The following is an 18,283-nucleotide window of genomic DNA, read 5'->3' as shown; positions in this document are numbered from 1 at the left end:
ATGGGCAGATATAAAATCGAGGTACTTGCCGGTATGTGTGGGCTTTCGGTATACGGTAGTGGCGAGCCCATCGGGAGTGCGGAGAACGAGAACATCGAGAAAAGCAATACTTCCGGCGGCTTCTTTGCTTTGGCGGTCTGGAAAAAATCCAGAGCAGCTGAAGACCATGTCAGCTGTGTGGAGTTTGTTTTCTTGTCTTGAAGCATGTCCATCAGTGGTTTGAGGAGTGCAGCACAGTGAGGGATGAAATGGCGGTAAAAATTGATAAGGCCAAGAAATTCACGGAGCTTGCGGATTGAGGCAGGCTGAGGAAAGTCTTGAATGGCCTGGACTTTTGATGGGAGAGGCCGGATGCCGGAGCTGTTGACACGGTGGCCAAGGAAGTCGAGCTCCGACTTGCCGAATTCACATTTTGCTCTGTTGATGATCAGGCCGTAATTAGAGAGACGTTGAAGAAGAAGCTGCTGGAGGTGTAGCAAGTGCTGCTCCGTATCGTGCTGAATATGAGAAGGTCATCGATGTAGGCCATGCAGAAAGCTAGACACCTTGTAACTCTGTCCACGAAGCGTTTAAATGTCTGGCCAGAGTTACAGAGGCCAAATGGCATGCGGAGGTATTCGAAGAGGCCGAATGGTGCGATGATTGCAGTTTTGGGTACATCGGATGGTTGGTTCTACAGGGATTTGGTGGTAGGCCTTGGTGAGATCGATTTCAGAAGAAATTGTAGCGTCATGCAGAGCGGTGGTAAAATCCGCGATGCGAGGTAAGGGATAACGGTCTGGAATGGTAGTGTTGTTGAGGGCGCGTAATCACCACAGGGACGCCAGTCTCCTGGGGATTTGTTCGGTACCATGTGTATGTGTAGAGAGGACACCCAAGGGCTAGATGAAGGTCGGATAATGCCGAGCTCAAGCATGTGTTCAAACTCGTTGCGGGTGATCTGTTAACGGTCTGGAGCAAGGCGACAGGCGAGCATGCGTGGTCGGACCAGTGGTCACAATGTGATGCGTGACCTGGTGTTTGACGAGCAGTAAGAAGTTGGAAGGACGGAGCAGAGGAGGGTATTACGCAGCAGCAGCGTAAGAAGGGTGCAGTCTCTGTGCTGTCCCTTCGCCTTCCCTAGTTCTCGCCGGCCAATCCTCAACTCTGGCTCACTCAAGTCAAAAGCTAGTTTGCTATTGGCCGCATCACCACCCAAGCGCAGAAGTTTCATCACGCCGCTGCATCGCTACCACCTGAGATTGCCGCTGAAGTCTGCGACCTCCTTATAGTTCCGCCCGCCTCAGCCCCATTTGACACGCTGGCTGCTGAGCTCAAGTGAACAGCCGTCTCGGAACATCGCCGCCTGCAGCAGCTCATCTCCTCCGAAGAACTGGGGGACTGCAAACCAACACAGTTGCTGCGGCGACTCCAGCAGCTCCTGGGCGACAAGGCTGCCACCTTCAACCAAGCCTTCCTGCGTGAGTTTTTCTTTCAGCGCTTGCCGTTATCGGTATGCTTTGGAGAAGCACGCTGAGCTGGCGGCATCCAACATGGACGTTTCCTACTCCAACATTTCTCTCGGCGCAGTGTCCCAGCCTCCCACCCCACCATCATCTCTTCCCTCCCGCGTGGACCTTCAGAGCCTTCATGACGGCTTCCATGCCCAGATCACACGTCTCTCCGATCAAATCACCGCACTGTCGACCTCCTGCTCTCTTTCGCCTTCCCGCCACCAGGCCTCACCTTGCCGACGTAGTGCTGCCCCACCTCTTCAAACCAGTAAGTGCTGGTATCATCGCACCTTTGGTGCAGCAGCGCGTCAGTGTACCGCTCCCTGTCGCTTCCAGGGAAACTTCCCACGACACAACTAGAAGCGGCAAGTGGTGTCACCCCGGACAACAGCCGCTTATCATCTTCGATGGCTGGTGCTGCTCCTGCTGCATAAAGCCGCTGCTGCTGCTACATATTTTCTAACTAGTGCCAGCTGATTTTGAAAGGAAGGCAAGCTAAAAATAGGATAATTTTCAATCTGCCTTCAACTGTAGCAGCAATGGTACTCGTCTATGAACAGTGCCGCATAGACTGCGCTGAGGCAGAGCTTCGTGGGCCAGGTAAATACAGCCCACACCTACAAACGCCAGAATCTTCCTATCAGCGACATCAGAACACATTAGTATTTTCAACCCCAGATTGTAGGGATAACAAAAATGGCCTGGCTTGTGTGTTCCTCAATGAATCACTCTATTAATCAATTGGTAAATCAATCAATCAATAGTTACATGGACAAGAGAAAACACATTTGTTGCAACTATAGTCGCTTTGTACATTTGTTACAAATGTGGTAGACTGTCCTGCGATAAACAGGAAAAAAAAGAAAGACACATACCTTGCCTCGATGAAGCCTCCAACTGCTCAATCATATTGCTGCAAGAAAAGTGTACAGTGTTAAGAACCGAGGTCTTTTTAAGTGCCATGAGCAGACTTACTGTCTTTTAATGACCTTCCTCTTGAAGTCCTCATACTCCTGCAGCAGGAAAAAAAACAAAAGATTATTGGGTGTGTGATTATCATTATACGATGATAATATAATAGCATTAATTCTTCTTGCTTGAAGAGCTAAGGTTGTTGGCTTAGTGCATTAATCAGCGAAAGCTGTTTGGAATAGGCTGACTGGCCCACCGCCTTCCATGGTAACTACCAACCGGTTGTTCCCGTGGCAACCACCCTCAGGTTGCGCATTCCTCCATCCACATCAGAACCTTCTTCGTCCGTGGTAGCTGCCCTCTGGGTTCTTCTTGTGGCAGCCGCCTTCCAGCCTTTCCCTCCTCTCTATAAGTGAAGATATTATTTCCCTCTCCACTTTAGCACCTGTCATTTGTGGCAGGTGGTCCCTCCTCTACAAGTGGAGAGGAGATTTTCGTCTCTGCTTTAGCACCTGCCAAATGTGGCAGATTGTCCCTCCTCTACATGTAGAGAGATTATTTTCCTTTCCACTTTAGCCCCTGCCAACTGTGGCAGGTGGTCCCTCATCTACAAGTGGAGGGGATTTTCTTGTCTCTGCTTTAGCACCTGCCAAATGTGGCAGGTTGTCCCTCCTCTACAAGTAGAGAGATTATTTTCCTCTCCACTTTAGTCCCTGCCAACCAAGGCAGGTGGTCCCTCCTCTATAAGTGGAGAGGGCGATTTTCCTGTCTTCACTTTAGCAGCTGCCAACTATGACAGGTGGTGTTCACAACAATACAATGCTGGACCTGCCTATGATGTGTAATTAGACTTCTAATCACATGAGACACATATGACAAAAAAAAATGTGACTTAAGTGCTACCTGACTGTCACATAAGACACATATGAGAAAAAGAAATGTGACACAAGTGTTTCTTGACTGCCTTAAATCTGTAGAGCTCTTGCACCAGCCAGCGCCAAGAGCTGATAGGAGAACAGATGAACAAGTAAATATAATACGGCAGTTTCTGCATGCTTCAAGTGGCCTCATTACAACCACCACTTGTGTTGAAAGTGACACAGAAACAAAATTCAATTACAAGTTATTTATCAGGTGTAAGCGAATTCAACAAGGCAATTTAAGTTTACTAACTTCTTGTGCATCATTACAAAAAATGAATGTGCAACTAGAATTTGGTGCAAGCCTTTAATTAATGGGTCACAAGCTCCATGTGACCCATCGGTCATTTGACTGAAGGCAACGGCCACGTGACCTTGCTATGTGAAGATGTCATGTCATGCTGACAACAAACATGATATCTCAAACAAGTCTGACAAAAACAGCTGACATTGCAAGCCTTGTGCACATACTATTTTTCTCTAGACACTATAATGTAAGTAATCTAGTTTTCAGAGCTAACCAAATGTTGGCTAGTGTGGCACCATTCCTCTTAAACTGCCAAAGACAGAGGTCACGCACATGATATTATCATGTCCTCAATCAGAATATCATAGACAAACATAGAAAGCTGAAGGCCTGGTACGCTATAAATGGCCATTTAAAAGTGATATTTTACTTTCGTTTCTTGCCAACTCAACATAATCCCCTCTGGCACAAGACGCCACGGTGGCTCAGTGGTTATGGTGCTTGGCTGCTGACCCAAAAGACACAGGTACGATCCCGGTCGTAGTGGTCGCATTTCGATGGAGGCGAAATGCTAGAGGCCCGTGTACTTAGCGATGTCTGTGCACGTCAAAGAATCCCAGGTGGTCAAAATTACCTGCAGCCCTCCGCAACGGCGTCCCTCATAACCCAAGCTGCTTTGGGACGCTAAACCCCATGAAACACATAACGCCATAAACAGTCAGCTTCTCAAGGAGCTGTGATATTATCATCGAAATCATATATTTGAATGTTGGAATATCCTTAACCAACATTTGCATGAAAAAAATGTGTCCTAGCAGGAAGTAAAATACCCTGTTAAGCCAATCACATGATGCAATACCATTAAATCTAATGAACTGGCACCAAATGTTCATTGTTGGAATTGTCTTAACCAACATTAGCATGAAAAGAAATGGATTTTAAAAATGCGTTTTAACAGGAAGTAAAACACCCTGTTAAGCTAATCACATGATGCAATATGGTTAAATCTAACGAACTCGCACCAAATGCTCACTGCAAATTCCTTGCCACCAAAACAAGTTTGATGCAGTGTTCACCTCAATAGTGTAACATGCCAGCAGAAGGAAAACATAAACAGATGAGAATTTTAAAAAACGAAGCAAGATGGCATGCCCAGGCCTGCCTGCATTGTAGTGCTATAACGCCTCTTCATATGCATACGCAACTGAATGCCAGTACACGTGCGCTCAATCAACCATGTGCAGGCTATTTCACACTTAGAGGGAAACTGGGAGTGCGTGCCGCCATGGTTCCAGTAGTGCTGCCGGCGAGAGGCAGCGAGAATTGGCGCCTCAGGGCACATGTGCAGAAATAACAGCAGGCAGTGCTTGTTTTGCGCATGCATCTTTGTCGCCGTTTCTCCTCCTCTATCGGGGCAAGCACTTCGCATAACGCGGCTGCCATGCACTCCCAGTTTCCCTCTAAGTGTGAAACAGCCTGTACGTCCATTAGACTGCAACCTCTGCATCATAAATGCCTTGATGTTTCACAGGCAATGAAACTGAGCATTAAAAGCGCATATACATTAGGATATGTCTCGTAGGTATGTGAATCTCGATGATACCGTTATGGCTGATATTTATTTTAATTACTTATTTATTTATACAAAATACCCCTAGGGGCCCTCAGTTCGAGGGTATTACATTGGAGGGGTACAGGCATGTAATCAAAAGTTAACAAATAAACCACAATTTCAAGAGAGTAAAGCTGACAGCTGAAGTGCATTGCGTACAAAGTGCAAAATTTTGGGCGCTCTGAACACTCTCCCGCGCCGCTGTATGGATGACACAAACGCGGAGCCGCGACCATACACGTAGGTACCAAGTGCTGCCCTGGCACTACAAATGACACGACCGCCTGTTGCGTAGTACATACCGTGAGCACAGAGCAGTAGTGCGCGACTCACACATTAGGGGACGCCGCGATGCCCTCAGCTCCATGCAGTGAACGCGCAGCGCGCCTACGCACCCTCGCGGAAGTGGTCTGCACATGCGCGCACCTACGTGCCCTCGCGTAGGCAGTCTGTGCATGCGCGTGCCTACGTGACCTCACGAGGGCGGTATGCGCACGCGCTCGCCAAGAGGTGCGAGCGCATGCCGACTGCGGCCAAAATCTGTATCTGACTAAAAGCCGTTATTTCTATGTGCCTTCTCCGAAGATGCTGATCTACTCCACGCGGATAAACAACCCTCGCCATCCCCGCAAGAAGGTTCAACATTGCACTTGACAGTTAACGCGAATGGCCTGAGAACTCAGAACGAGACACTTGAAAGACTCAAAGACTGGAGCGGAAAATCGCTCACTTCTCACGCCAAAAGCGGATGAACCTTAAAGCAAAAACAGCATTTCGTGCTTTCCTTGTCGCCACTGCAACTAGTGCATTCCGTGTATATGCTTAGCGAACCTGGCAGTAAACGCATGATAAAACGCCTGGGAACCTATAGTTTCAGATTCTGATTAGGGCCAAGTACTCGAAACAAGAGTGTAACTCGACCGCAAGGGCATTATTTTGCACCGTTGGAGGTAAGCTAAAATAATTCTTTGAGGATTCCTTGCCCTGCCTGCGAATGAATATATTATACTGAAAGCCCAGCTAACATTTTATGATTGATATATTGTGTTCACCAGAGTGTGTTCGCCAGCGAAGATGGAGACCTACGGTCGGTAACGAAAATTAACCGGATGCGTGCTTCAGGAACAATCAAATTTGTTTTTACGTTGCCTCGTGACCCAGTCGCCTGTGTCCCCAACTTGCAGCGATTTCAGGAGACTGGCCTGCCTAATGGCGCCACAATATTTTTTTTTGTTTCGCGCACCCACTTCTCATAAACTTTTTCTGTCGGCCTTTGATCCCTCTATGTCGATGCCACAGGTGCAGACTCACATGCGCGCTACACGGGCCTCCGAAGCTGTATATTATACTGCCAGAACCGATGAAACTTGGCGCTTAGTTTTCTGAAAAGGACGTTTCGGGCACGAGGCGTATTCGACACTTGTAGGTGCTTGGCCCTTCGCGCAGCATTGACATCTCACGCTGTCATTTCGTTGCTCGCACTTTGGAACCTTCATCATCTCCTCACTTCATGTCCTCTCACCGCGATGTCTTATCGGCTGTCTCATGGCCTCCGCTCGTTGTTCACGATACGAAGAGTTTTTCCACCCAGCTTAGAGTCCATGCAACCTTCAGACATATTTAGAGTATTTTAGCAGAGCAGAGGCCTACTAGCGTAGACATATAGCACTTTACCAGATGTGCACGGGCAGTGGCAGGGGGGCTGCCAGGTGGGGCCACTGCGTGTGTGCAGTCGGCACCTATTGTTGTGCAGGTCTAGTTCAGGAAAAGTTCAGGAAAACTATGCACCTCATCAGTGGTCGGTGCCAAAATCTTGCAGCTGCAGCAGCCATGGAAGCAGGCGATAGCTTGCGAGACGATGGCTTGTGCGTTGCGATAAATGCGGCGAAGGAACTAAGGTTTATCTGCTCGTCGACGAGAATGGTACCCCAGTAGAGTCCTACTCCTGCGGTGCGTCACTGGGGGCCTGATGATCAGGTCTGTAAATACTTGCGGCGATTTCTGTGCAGTGTGTGAGCAGAGAACCACGCGTGCTGTGTGTGTGTGTCAATACTTCTGTGCTGGTGCGCCCGCGTGCGGCGAACCATTACTCGTGGACAGATGCGTGCGAACACAGTGCAAAAGTGCCCTCTGTCACAATCACAGCGGACGCGCCGCTATTTACTGTTTACTCGCTATTTACTCGGCACGCACACAACTCTGCTGTGTTAAGTAAAAGAACACACGTGCATTTTGCACGAGCTGCTGCGAGGCGCACATGCGTCGATCGAGGCTGGCTCATGGCGCCACTTCGCTGCGATGTTGTGTTCGAAAATTTTAAGAGCCTTAGCTCTTATACGTCATGCTTCTCGACTTCTTGGGGTCTGCTACCACCTCCCTTCGGTGCGAAATTTTCTAAGCCTGGGGAATGCAAGATGGTGGCCCCCATATAATAGCTACAGCAACCCAATTGGTGATTGATTGGCGACATCATTAGTATATCAAATTGGTGATTGTTGGCAGCGTCAATCATTCTGTGACGTCATAATTGACTAATCATGTGACTGTTTATTCGCTTAGAACTCAGTAGTTAATGAGGTCATTATAAATGGATTAAACATTTGGAATCCTCTACATGAGTAGAACACGTTAGACACCAAAATTAACTAATGAAGTTAATATTTAGTTATAGTTAGGCTTATATTTAATTGCTTATAATTAACCGATAGCATCATGATCTAACTAATGGCATATTCGTGAGTAGGTAATGGTCAGGCTTAACATGGCGGCCGTGACGTCAGCACTCCGCGGCTCACAATATCGTACCTCATGGTGACCGGGCACCTACCGCATTGAGATAAGGAAAAAATGGCCCTCCAAAGAGTCGAAAAAGCTTTTCGGCCCAGAGTGGTAAAAATATCCGACCTCAAGGCAGTAGGCGCCCGCTCGCCGTGAAGTATGGAAAGGTAGCCTAATCACGTGGTAATACATTGCATGGATGATAGATGGCGCCACCAAACACCTAACGCTCGTTACTTAAACGAGGCGGCATATTTTTTTCACACGGTTCAGGCACTGGCTGCAATTTTCTCGCGACGCCAAGGCTAGCAGACAGCCAGACCTGCACTCGACCATTCATTTTGAAAGCAGTCAGTGCCAAGCTGCACTTGAATTGGTGGAACTGGCCCTGCACACTAGAGTCACCGTTTCAGAACTTTACAGCACTGGTGCATCGAGTGCAGGCGAATCGAACGGACCTGTAGTTCAAAGAGTGCAGGCCTTTCGCATTCGTTTTGCAAGTGCAGCATGCGTCCGCTGCACCTCCATATTCGTTTTGCAATGGAAGGTGCAGCTGTAGTGCAGCAACATGGCGGTGCCCATGCGTAGGTTGCAGAAGATGATGAAATTGCGGCAGTTGTCTCTTCAAAGGAAGGTGCGTTGCTGGTCGAGGCTTCAGGATTTTCCTCAGAGGCCAAGTCAACCAGTGGCAGCATTCCAACATATATTCGCACATCATGTGTGCATTTTTTTTTTCTAGAAAACGACCATTTTTTGGGGTTTGTAATCGCAACTTGGATGACGTTGATGCGGGTGCACACAACTAGCTGAAATTTGGTGGCGACGCCAAAGCTAGCAGACGACTAGGCCTGCACTCGACCATATCTGCTTTAGAAGCAGCCAGTGCCAAGCAGCACTGGACTGCCTGAACTCGTGGAACTTGGCTGAACTGGTGCAACAAGTGCAGCTAAATTGAACAGCCTGTTTAGAGTCACTGAATTATCTAACGCATTCAATTCAGTGCTGGTTTACAGCACCAATCCTGAAAAAAAGCTGCTGGTGCCAGTGCCGTGCAGAACCAGTTCTGCGGTGCAGGTGCAGTTAAAGCCCCTCAATAGAATAAAAGTAACGACATCTCCTCCCCCTCCTCCTATGCCAGCGCCCCTTCTCTCAGCCCCTCCCGTGCGCCGACGGTGGTGGCTCCTAGGCCGGGGGATGCTAGCAGACGCTCCCGACGCTTGCCTTTTGATGCGCAGGAGACCGCGCGCCCGAATGAATTTTGTGTAGCGTTTTTATGCGAAGCATATTAACGTAGGTTTCGGGCCTTCGTGCGACGCCCGGCGGTGGCCACCATTGACCCTGAAGTGGGGTCACGTGACATGACGTCACGTGATGACGTCACACCGGCTGCAGATGGGGCCTTATATCGCGCCGTCGGTCGCCTCCCGGCGGTGGCCACCATTGACCCTGAAGTGAGATCACATGATGTGACGTCACGTGATGACGTCACACCGGCTGCAGATGGGGCCTCATATAGCGCCGTCGGTCGCCTCCCGGCGGTGGCCACCACGCTTCGGTTCGCGCCGTCGCGCGCGACGCGGCGGCGGCGCCACCATCGCTGCATCACGTGATATGTGACGTCACGCCAGGGATGAAGCGGCGCGCGCCCGCCGTCGCGTCAGTCTCTGTGCCCCGCAACCGCGCCAGCGTCTTTGCGCCGGGCGTGTATGCGGTCAAGATGCCTCCAAACAATAATAGGAATGCAAAACGAAGGCTGCAGCGTGCTACGGAAACCGATGAAGAACGCGAAGAACGCCTAGCCAAGCGGCGCGCTCAATATGCGGCTCGACGACAACGCTCCGAGGGTGTATGCTTCGCATCCACTGGGCTTAACCTTGATAAGCCTCCAATTTTTTACCTTTGCTTCGGTCGAAATGACATGATGACATGGAAGATCGAAAAATCAGTTACTAAAATAAATAACTGCCCCAACCAACGCAGCGCTGCTTTATCGAAACTTTTTGCCGTGCGATCGCTTTGACTGCGGAGCATACGTTGGAAGTGGCGTGCGCGAGCGAGTTCGCGGCACTATAGTGAATATACTCAGTGCGTTGTGTTCCCAACGCTCGCGCTTTGGCGCGTAGTGGAACGCGCGACCGAATCAATTTTTTGTTGCATTTTTGCCTCTGATTCGGCCGCATGGCATGGGAGGTACAAAAATTACTTGCCCAAATAACTGCCCCGACCCACGTCGCACTGCTTTATCAGAACTTTTCGTACTGCGATCGCTTTGATCGCGGTGCACACAGCGGAGGTGGAGTGAGCAAGCGAGCTCGTGGCACTATAGTGAATGTCTCGGAGTTGTGTTTTTCAACCGGCGTCTTTTGCCCATTCTTATTAAACATTCAACTCTGCAAAGAAGAACTGGGCCGACATGCGACTAGATGTGCGGCCTAGACTTTATCTGAACGGATGGCGGTTTAACGCTCCTATAATATATTCTCTCAAAGGCGCGTTGGCTCGTGCAATGGGCTGTGCTATTCAGTGTGTAGGCGATTACTCGTCTCAATTTTAATTATTTTAGTGCAGGAAAGCTTGGAGATTATTTTGGAGTTAATATACCTCGGACACCTCGCAGGCTACCATTAAAAATATCCGACTCACGTCAGCCACATAATGTTTGTAAATAGGCGAACACGATGCCCTATAGTTGCACACTGTAACACGGTTGTGATCAGAATTTTGATGTAGGGTTAATAGTTTGGGTTGATTAACAGCAACCAAGAAAGGCATCTAACGCTGTTTCGTGAGCAACTACAGTGCCGCATGAGTCATTCGAATGCTGCTTGTTTAGGTGATTATCCTCTTGGGTCAGCATATGCAAAAATGTCCTGTAAGAGAACATTGCCTTCCCTTTTGTACTGCATCTGGCCTTATTTTCTTTATACCGTAATTCCGAAGGACATGGCTCTCAAACTGGTCTTCGGTGAAGTGATCCTAAGACGAATAAAGTAAGATCTTGTAAGACACAACCTTACGAGGAACAATACAAAACACGAAAAATATACAGAGAGCGTGAGCTTTCACAACTTGAAAAACATGCACAAGTGTTAACACGTCAGCAGACCCCACAAAAGGCCATAAGAGCTTTGCCAAAGTCGGACGTTGGAAATAGTATCAGTGCGCACACCCCTGCGTTGGTGATTCATTTGACACCACCTATCCCCGTTACAAAGTTCCACGCAGCGCGATTTTTGCATGGATTCTCGGCAGAGATGACTGCCTTGAACCCAAAATGTCTACAACTATGTTTAAAGAAGGTCCTACCTTGCATTCTCAATTATTATCCATGCAGATATCGAGTATTCAAGCGATAGCTGCATTACTGTGCCTAAGCACAGTAACGCCCGATTTTGGTATGGACCCTGCCTGACATATACGTCCAGCAATGCACACAACATGAAAGCTAGACCTGAATCGCGAGCAGCATGAACAGCGGGGGCTTCAACAGCGATAACCACCCCTTTGGCATCGAGTTCGTGAGCGATGGAGTCCAACTGCAACAAAACAAATACGTCCAGCGATGCGCCCAACAAGAAAGATAGACCTGCACCGCGAGCAGTATGATCAGCGGAGGCTCAAACAGCAAGAACCGCCCTTTTGCTATCGAATTCGTGAGTGAAGGAGTGCATCTGTAATGACACAAGTACGACAAGCAATGCACGCAATATAAAAGCTAGACCTATATTGTACAGCGGGTATCAAACAGCGAGAACTGCCTATTTAGTATGGGGTTCGTAAGCGAAGGAGTTCAACTGCGAAAAAAATTCCTGCAGCAGCGCGCAAGCTGAAAGCTCGACCTCCAACGCAAGCAACATAGAGATGGGGGATTAAACAACATGAAGTGTAACTTTCGAGTCGAGCCTGCGAACGAGTCTGACTGCAATCACGTGGACGCCACGAAATGCGATCAAAGCTGCACCTGCAGAATCTAGCAGAGCTGGCACGGTGGGCATAAGACAACAAAAAGCACAGCTTTCGTAGCCTACGAGCGAACCAGTCCATCTACAACTATGCCAAACAGGATTTACTGCGAAGACTGCAGTCGCTCGCGCTTCGCACCAAAATCACCCCCCCCCCCCCAAAAAAAAAAAAACACTACTGACAACTGAAGAACGGCCACACACCTCACAAAGCTGCGGATCCAGCACATTATCGAAGTTTGCCCGGCTGATCCTGTGCAGCCAAAACTTTCGGCGAGCCGCGTTGCTTTTTCCGGACGGAATTACAAAAAATCTTTTCCCACTGCCTCCTCGGTTGTTGCATCCATACGCGCAACAGAAGCTTAGCATCACCGCAACGCGTAGACGCCGTCAAAGATGGAAAAACACTTCCCGCCAAAACTGTTGCACAGAAAGAAAACGAAGCGCGATTCCTACAACCGACAATGGCACCGGCGTCTGCTCCGGAGCCAAAAAAGCGCGCGCTAACACGTGACCACGGCACCTCGGCCAATGGGAGGCTCGATTATCCGGCGGAGCGCTAGGGGAGGAAGGAAGCCGGAAAGTTCAAAGCTTTGCGTTACTTTTGCTTCATTGAGGGACTTTAGGCATAGAGTTTCTTACTGATAACTAGAAGGAAAGCTGGCGGCGCTGCACCTGAACTTCCATGGACGCGCAAAGCATCATGGGGCGATGAGCTACTTGGTGCGGGACAGTAGGTTTTTTTCAGGAACACAAGAGTGGCGTTACGAAGATGTCCCATTCCGTATCCACGGCGCGCTCCGCGCAGACGACTTCGGCGTAAAAGTAGTGTGCAAAAGCCATAGTAGCGAAAACGCAACAGCACACGACGCCAATAAAAGGCTTTTGTTTTTCGAAATACCTTGAAAAAATCTTCTAAAATGTTGAAGCGACATTTTTTTCAAAAACATTTTTCTTTTTAAGAGTGCGCCTGTTAAGCACGAAGTATCGGCTTTTGTGGCCTGCAATGCTTGGCCAATAGGAGATCAAGCCATCGCTTATTTTGAGTAAACTTTGCATTTACATGCTTTTCTCCTTGTTTGTTACGATTTATATATAGACAGAATATTAAATTATAGGACATTCTTGATCTCGAGCAACGTTTGTTTTTTCATTATTTTTTGGCCAAAAGTTGTAATTCTGCCGTCGGTAGCTCTCCGCCCTATGATGCTTAGAGCGCCCATGGTGGTACAGGTGGTGTCGAGGAAGCTCCATGCAAACCTCATAGGTGCGACAATTTTCAATCGAGCGCGTGCAAACAGGTTTTGTCGTCTGCTCACCGTGGAGGGGTTAAGCTCTCGCGTGTCGGCCATGGTCGACGACGACGACATCGCATAGTTCCTTGCTATGAAGTAGTTCTACGCTTCCCACAGTGAATACGAGGAAACCGACTCCGTGCTGTCTTTTGCTGCACCTTACTTAAGATTCGACTGCCGGCAGTCGAATTCCGAAGTGCTATAAAAGCGCTGTTGCGAGCTATTTCAATTACGGATTCAGGCTCTTCAGACACTGAGAAAGACGTTCGAAGAACTTTCAGCGCGCTTCAAGGCCTCTGCATATTTTCCGATGCCTAGCAGAGGGCGCCCGGAAATCACCCCCGAGAACCCGCCTTGCTCATTTAGCTCTTCATAAGCAGCGATAAAAGAAAAAAAAAATGTCCTTCGGAACGAGATGGGCCGCGCTGCTAGCCCTGGCGTCCCAGTCGCCGCAGCAGAATGGCAGCGGCGAATCAGCAGTACCTGCCTGCTCAGAAGGCACAGCACAAATAACATGGCAGCTACAGCACAAAACACAGAAAATTGAGAGCGATTTAGAGAGCGGTACAGAATACGGCCCCTGCTGTCGCGTAGGTTTCATCGCCATTTTCTCGCAGAATGACACCGAACCCGTCGACCACAGAGAAGGCGTCTCTCAATTCACGTTCAATATTTACGAGCTAACATGCGTCGTCTGCTGAAAGCAGTCTGCGTGCGCACAACTTTTTTTACCAAGGAGGTGCAAAAAAGTTGTGCACGTGCAGACGGCTCTCAGCAGACGACGCGGCGCTCTGCGGAGCGCCAGTGCATCCGTTGCGGCCGCATATCGAAGCGAAGCGGCGCAGACGACGCATGTGTACCTGTAGGCGGGGCTTCACGTCGTCTGCTACAGCGCCCCAGCGCGCCGACATCGCGCTGCGGGAAAGCGCACTTCACTCGCTGGACCGCATTGTCGTTTGTGTTGCGTAAACTGAACGGCCAATCTTTTCAGTGCCACTAAACGAGTTAAATGCATTTATTGTTGTAAACTTCTCGACAATTGGGAGCACTCTGTCTGTGACGAGGGTAACGGAGTAGAGGTAATGCTGTGGTAATGCTGGTAATGCTGTGTGTCCGGAGATGGCGTCCCACTCGCTTTGCTTGGTCCGAGTGGTCACATATGATCAGTTTAGAGCGCAGGAGCCCATAGATCACTCGATACTACTACGATACTAGCTGCATGTTATTTCTTGGCCGTTTCTAGCTCATAATAGCTCCGTTGTCATTGAAAGCAACTTCTCTGCCGTTGGAATGCGGCATCCTGTCGACAAAGGTCAAATTCGTGCTGTCTGTCCTCAGCGTCGCTTTAATTTACTTATATGGAAACTTTATAATGTGTTTGGCGCCAATCTGCCCATTTCTGAGTGCGTCATTAAAAAGACGCCGTGCGGGAGATAAACGCGAGGACGCAGCCAAATCCCGGCAACGGCGGCCGCCTATCAAATGGAGGGGAAATGCAGCAAAAGACGCCCGCGTGCTGTGCAACGCCAGCGCATGTTTAAGAGCCACAGGACGACGAAATTAATCCGGAGCCCTCCACTACGCCCCTTCGTTCTCCCTTCCCCTTCTCACACCCTCTCTCCTTCATCACTTCCCTCACGGCGAGATTGAGCTGTCCACCGAGAGTGGGACAGTTACTGCGCCTTTCCTCATAACCAATTATTACTTCACAAGTACAAGTTCGCGGCGAGGGCTGTTTATGGGACAACCCCCTCCGCCAATCACGCGTCGCTCTTCCTCGCACCGCGGGTGAGAGAAAGCACGGGGCGAGATCAGCATACGTCGGGACCAGTACGCCCCCCCCCCACCCCCCCCCCCCCCCACCCCCCATCATAGCAACCACCACGACCACTAGGATCATGAGAGGTGACAACTTTTTTGTCAATGCTGCAGAGGCTAGGGAGGAAAGGGAAGGAGACAGGCTTTTGACACCGTGCCCTGGGGGAGTTGTTCATTGTTCGGCTAGGGGTGTGGAGGGGTGAAAGGGGGGAAACTATGGAGCCGAACAATGGACAACAAGGCAAGGGGACAAAGTCCCTCTCTCCTTTCCTGCCTAGCCTCTATACCGCATTGCCAAAAAAAAAATTGCTGGTGCTTAGCTCTGGTTAACCCTGGCCGAAAGCGAAAAGCTGCATCTCCCTGGCTACAGTGCTCTAGAATATGGGTAGTGGGTTCAGGAGCCGGCGCGCTCCATGCGATGCAGTGAGGCGGCGAGTGTCGACAGGTCCCGGATGTAAGCGGTGGCGCTGTTGTAGCGTGGGCTGTAGGCTCGGCGCGCCCGCGCTGCCCGCGCGCGCGGCTAGCAGTCCCGCCAAGCCGCCAAGCTGCCTGCAGCTGTTTGTTGCTTTTTGTGCGGTGCATTTTTCCTCTTTGTGAGTTCGCGGCGTTAAGACTACGGTCATGCCGAATCGTCGGCGTCAACGGCATTGTTTTGCTCCCGGGTGCAAAACGGGATACCAGTGGACGAAAGGCGATCAGCCGTCGCTCTTCGCTGTGCCAAAGGATGAGAACCGACGGAAGCAGTGGGAACGCAACCTTCATCGAAAAGATAAGGTTTTGGACGAAAACTGCTGTGTGTGTGAGCTACATTTCGAGCCATCATGCATTGTGAGGGACTTTATACACATCATTGACGGCAAAGAAGTCCGCATCCCGCGTGGAAAGCCGGAACTTTTACCCGATGCGGTGCCAACTTTGCTGCCCAGCTATCTGTCAAAGAAAACACCGCTACAGAGACCACCTAGAAAGAGGAAAAGCACAAGTACATATCCTAATGAAGCGAAAAGACCACAAAGTAATGCTTCCGACGTTAACAAGGAATCGAGGTGTCCGGGCATTGACACTGAGAGTAGCGTGTTGGCGAACGACCAAGACCCTTGTGAAGTTGACGAAGCATCGGTGCCGGACGATTTTTCTAAACTGGATGTTCCTTCAGAATACTGGAGCTGCCATCGCATACCTGATTACAGTGGTACTGTGTACTGCAAGCTAAGAATGGGCGAAAATCAATGCGTGGAGCCAGAGAGTTTGCAGTGAGTTTACTGCAATTTGTGACAAAGGAGGGTTGCTCTACCCGTCTCGTGTGCTTTTTTTGATGGTGAGAAGGCTGGAAAACCTTTTCATAACTTTTTTTAGTCAGGAAAAGCTGTGCAGTAACTGCATAGTAGATGTTATGGTGCTGGGAAAATCTCAGATTTCATGTGGTGTAGGGTGCAGCCAGCACTCAGAAGCGCTCACAGTCAGCATTCTCAAGTTTTATGTTTTGACAAGGCTGCATTTTTATGTTAAATCAATCAATGAGTCGCGAGAAGCTCGCAGGAAAAAGAAGCTTCATGCTAAGATGGGCAAATAAGTGCTCATAGTCGCGCGGCTAAATGTACTGTGCAAACAAGAAAACACGGCATTCCTTTGAGAAATTCAAGAATATGTCTCACACTGTGCATAGTTGGAGCGCTGCAATAAAGGAGTGCTTTGTTTTATAAAAGTTATTTTATCTTGTCTTGCATTCATCAGCGTTTATACATCGGGGGCAATTGACCCTTCGTTTTGATGAAAAAAATGCATGCATCAAAACAACAATTAAAACAGGGGCATGAAATCTAAAGTTCGACGAAAACTCGTCCGGTCAGGTAGAAGATTCGTGTAAAAAGGAAAGGAACGCCGACCAAAGGTTGTTAGAAAAAAAGACTTTTCGGCTTCCCTACGGAAGCCTTGATCAGAGTTATCAAGGCCTCCATAGGGAAGCCAGAACGTCTTTTTTAACAACCTTTGGTCGGCGTTCCTTTCCTTTTTACAAAACAGAGGCATGCATACCACACTTAAAATTATCGCATTCACATATAGTACGCTGTACACACAACGGTCTCTAAGTGAAGCGTTTTTTTTTTTATTCCAATTTCTTGTTGCCCCGCCCCTCTACTAAAACACTTCCGATGGCTCAAGCTGGAGTACACTCGGCCACGTTTGCCGACAGCTTCGAGTTGGCCGCTGGATAACCCCGATGATCGATAGAATGTTTGCTCCTCTCCCTGTACTCAGCCTTTCCTATGGGCGGCGATAATACTAGTATGCACTAACGTTGAAATATGGGAGCCGTACCTGCAAAAGAGCACGATCAGCGTTGCGAAGCATTAACGGGGCCGCTCGTCCGCACCACCGCGCTATCGGCTGTTGGCTACTACTACATCTAATTTTCTTTATTCGCTGACAATATCTGTGTACAGCTTCACCTATTTGTAGGACCTGTTTTAAAAGACAGAGCCTTGCTTATTTCAAGACGATTCTATGCACAGCGCGCATCCAAGGCGCGGCGCGCCGCATTTTATACAGCCCATGCTCTGGTGGCGCCATCTGGTATCGTCGACACAAGTCGCCTCACCGCTGGCCGCTCCCTGAACCCACTACCCATATTCTAGAGCACTGTACCCTGGCTACGTTTGTGGTCGAGCGACTGGCGGTTTCCATAGTATAACCATACTGAGATATGTGAGACAGGCGTAATTTCCTTTCCTTAGAACCAACTTTCATAATCCACTTTCCTTCCCTTACGGCGCAGATGGGGTGTCCACCGAGTATGTGAAACAGGCGTCATTTCGTTTCCTTAAAACCAACTTTATTTCATTTTCCTTCCCTTACGGACGCGTTTCGGGTGTCCACCAAGATATGTGAGACAGGCGTAATTTGCTTTCCTTAAAACAAATCTTCATTTCATTTTCCTTCCCTTATACGGGCGCGGTCCGGGTGTCGTCTCCACGGCAGGCGTCGCATCGATCACACCTAGTGCCATTTTCACATCAGAATGCACCGGCGTTTAATGCAGAACCCACTTTCATGACCCGTGCATGCGATGCCGACAGACACTTGACCGGAGGTAAAGTCAAAGTCGAGATAGTTGGTGTAACAGTCGCTGTAGTTGACGTCATGTGTCGAACCTGGCTACCACCATTTGACCTCTATCTACATTAAAGCTGAAACTTGTGGCCACCGTGACCTCCAGCTACATTCAAGGTCAAACTTGCGGCCCCG

The 18,283-nt window shown here is 49.2% G+C and overlaps 1 protein-coding gene across 1 annotated transcript in view; it reads right to left on the bottom strand.

The window, feature by feature from the left end:
• The window catches only part of LOC144111880 (uncharacterized), a 116,609-nt gene that overhangs the window by 96,612 nt on the left and 1,714 nt on the right, over positions 1-18,283 (bottom strand). Inside the window, exons 3-4 of the mRNA XM_077644908.1 lie at positions 2,469-2,506; positions 2,369-2,406 (exon numbers count right to left, since the gene is read on the bottom strand). Of these exons, the coding sequence (XP_077501034.1) occupies positions 2,369-2,406; positions 2,469-2,506 (76 nt within the window). The remainder of the gene's footprint in view (positions 1-2,368; positions 2,407-2,468; positions 2,507-18,283) is intronic.

The sequence above is a fragment of the Amblyomma americanum genome, unplaced genomic scaffold (genome assembly GCF_052857255.1).
Source record: "Amblyomma americanum isolate KBUSLIRL-KWMA unplaced genomic scaffold, ASM5285725v1 scaffold_12, whole genome shotgun sequence".
Taxonomy (NCBI): Eukaryota; Metazoa; Arthropoda; class Arachnida; order Ixodida; family Ixodidae; genus Amblyomma; species Amblyomma americanum.
This window is presented reverse-complemented; position numbering and strand designations above follow the sequence as displayed.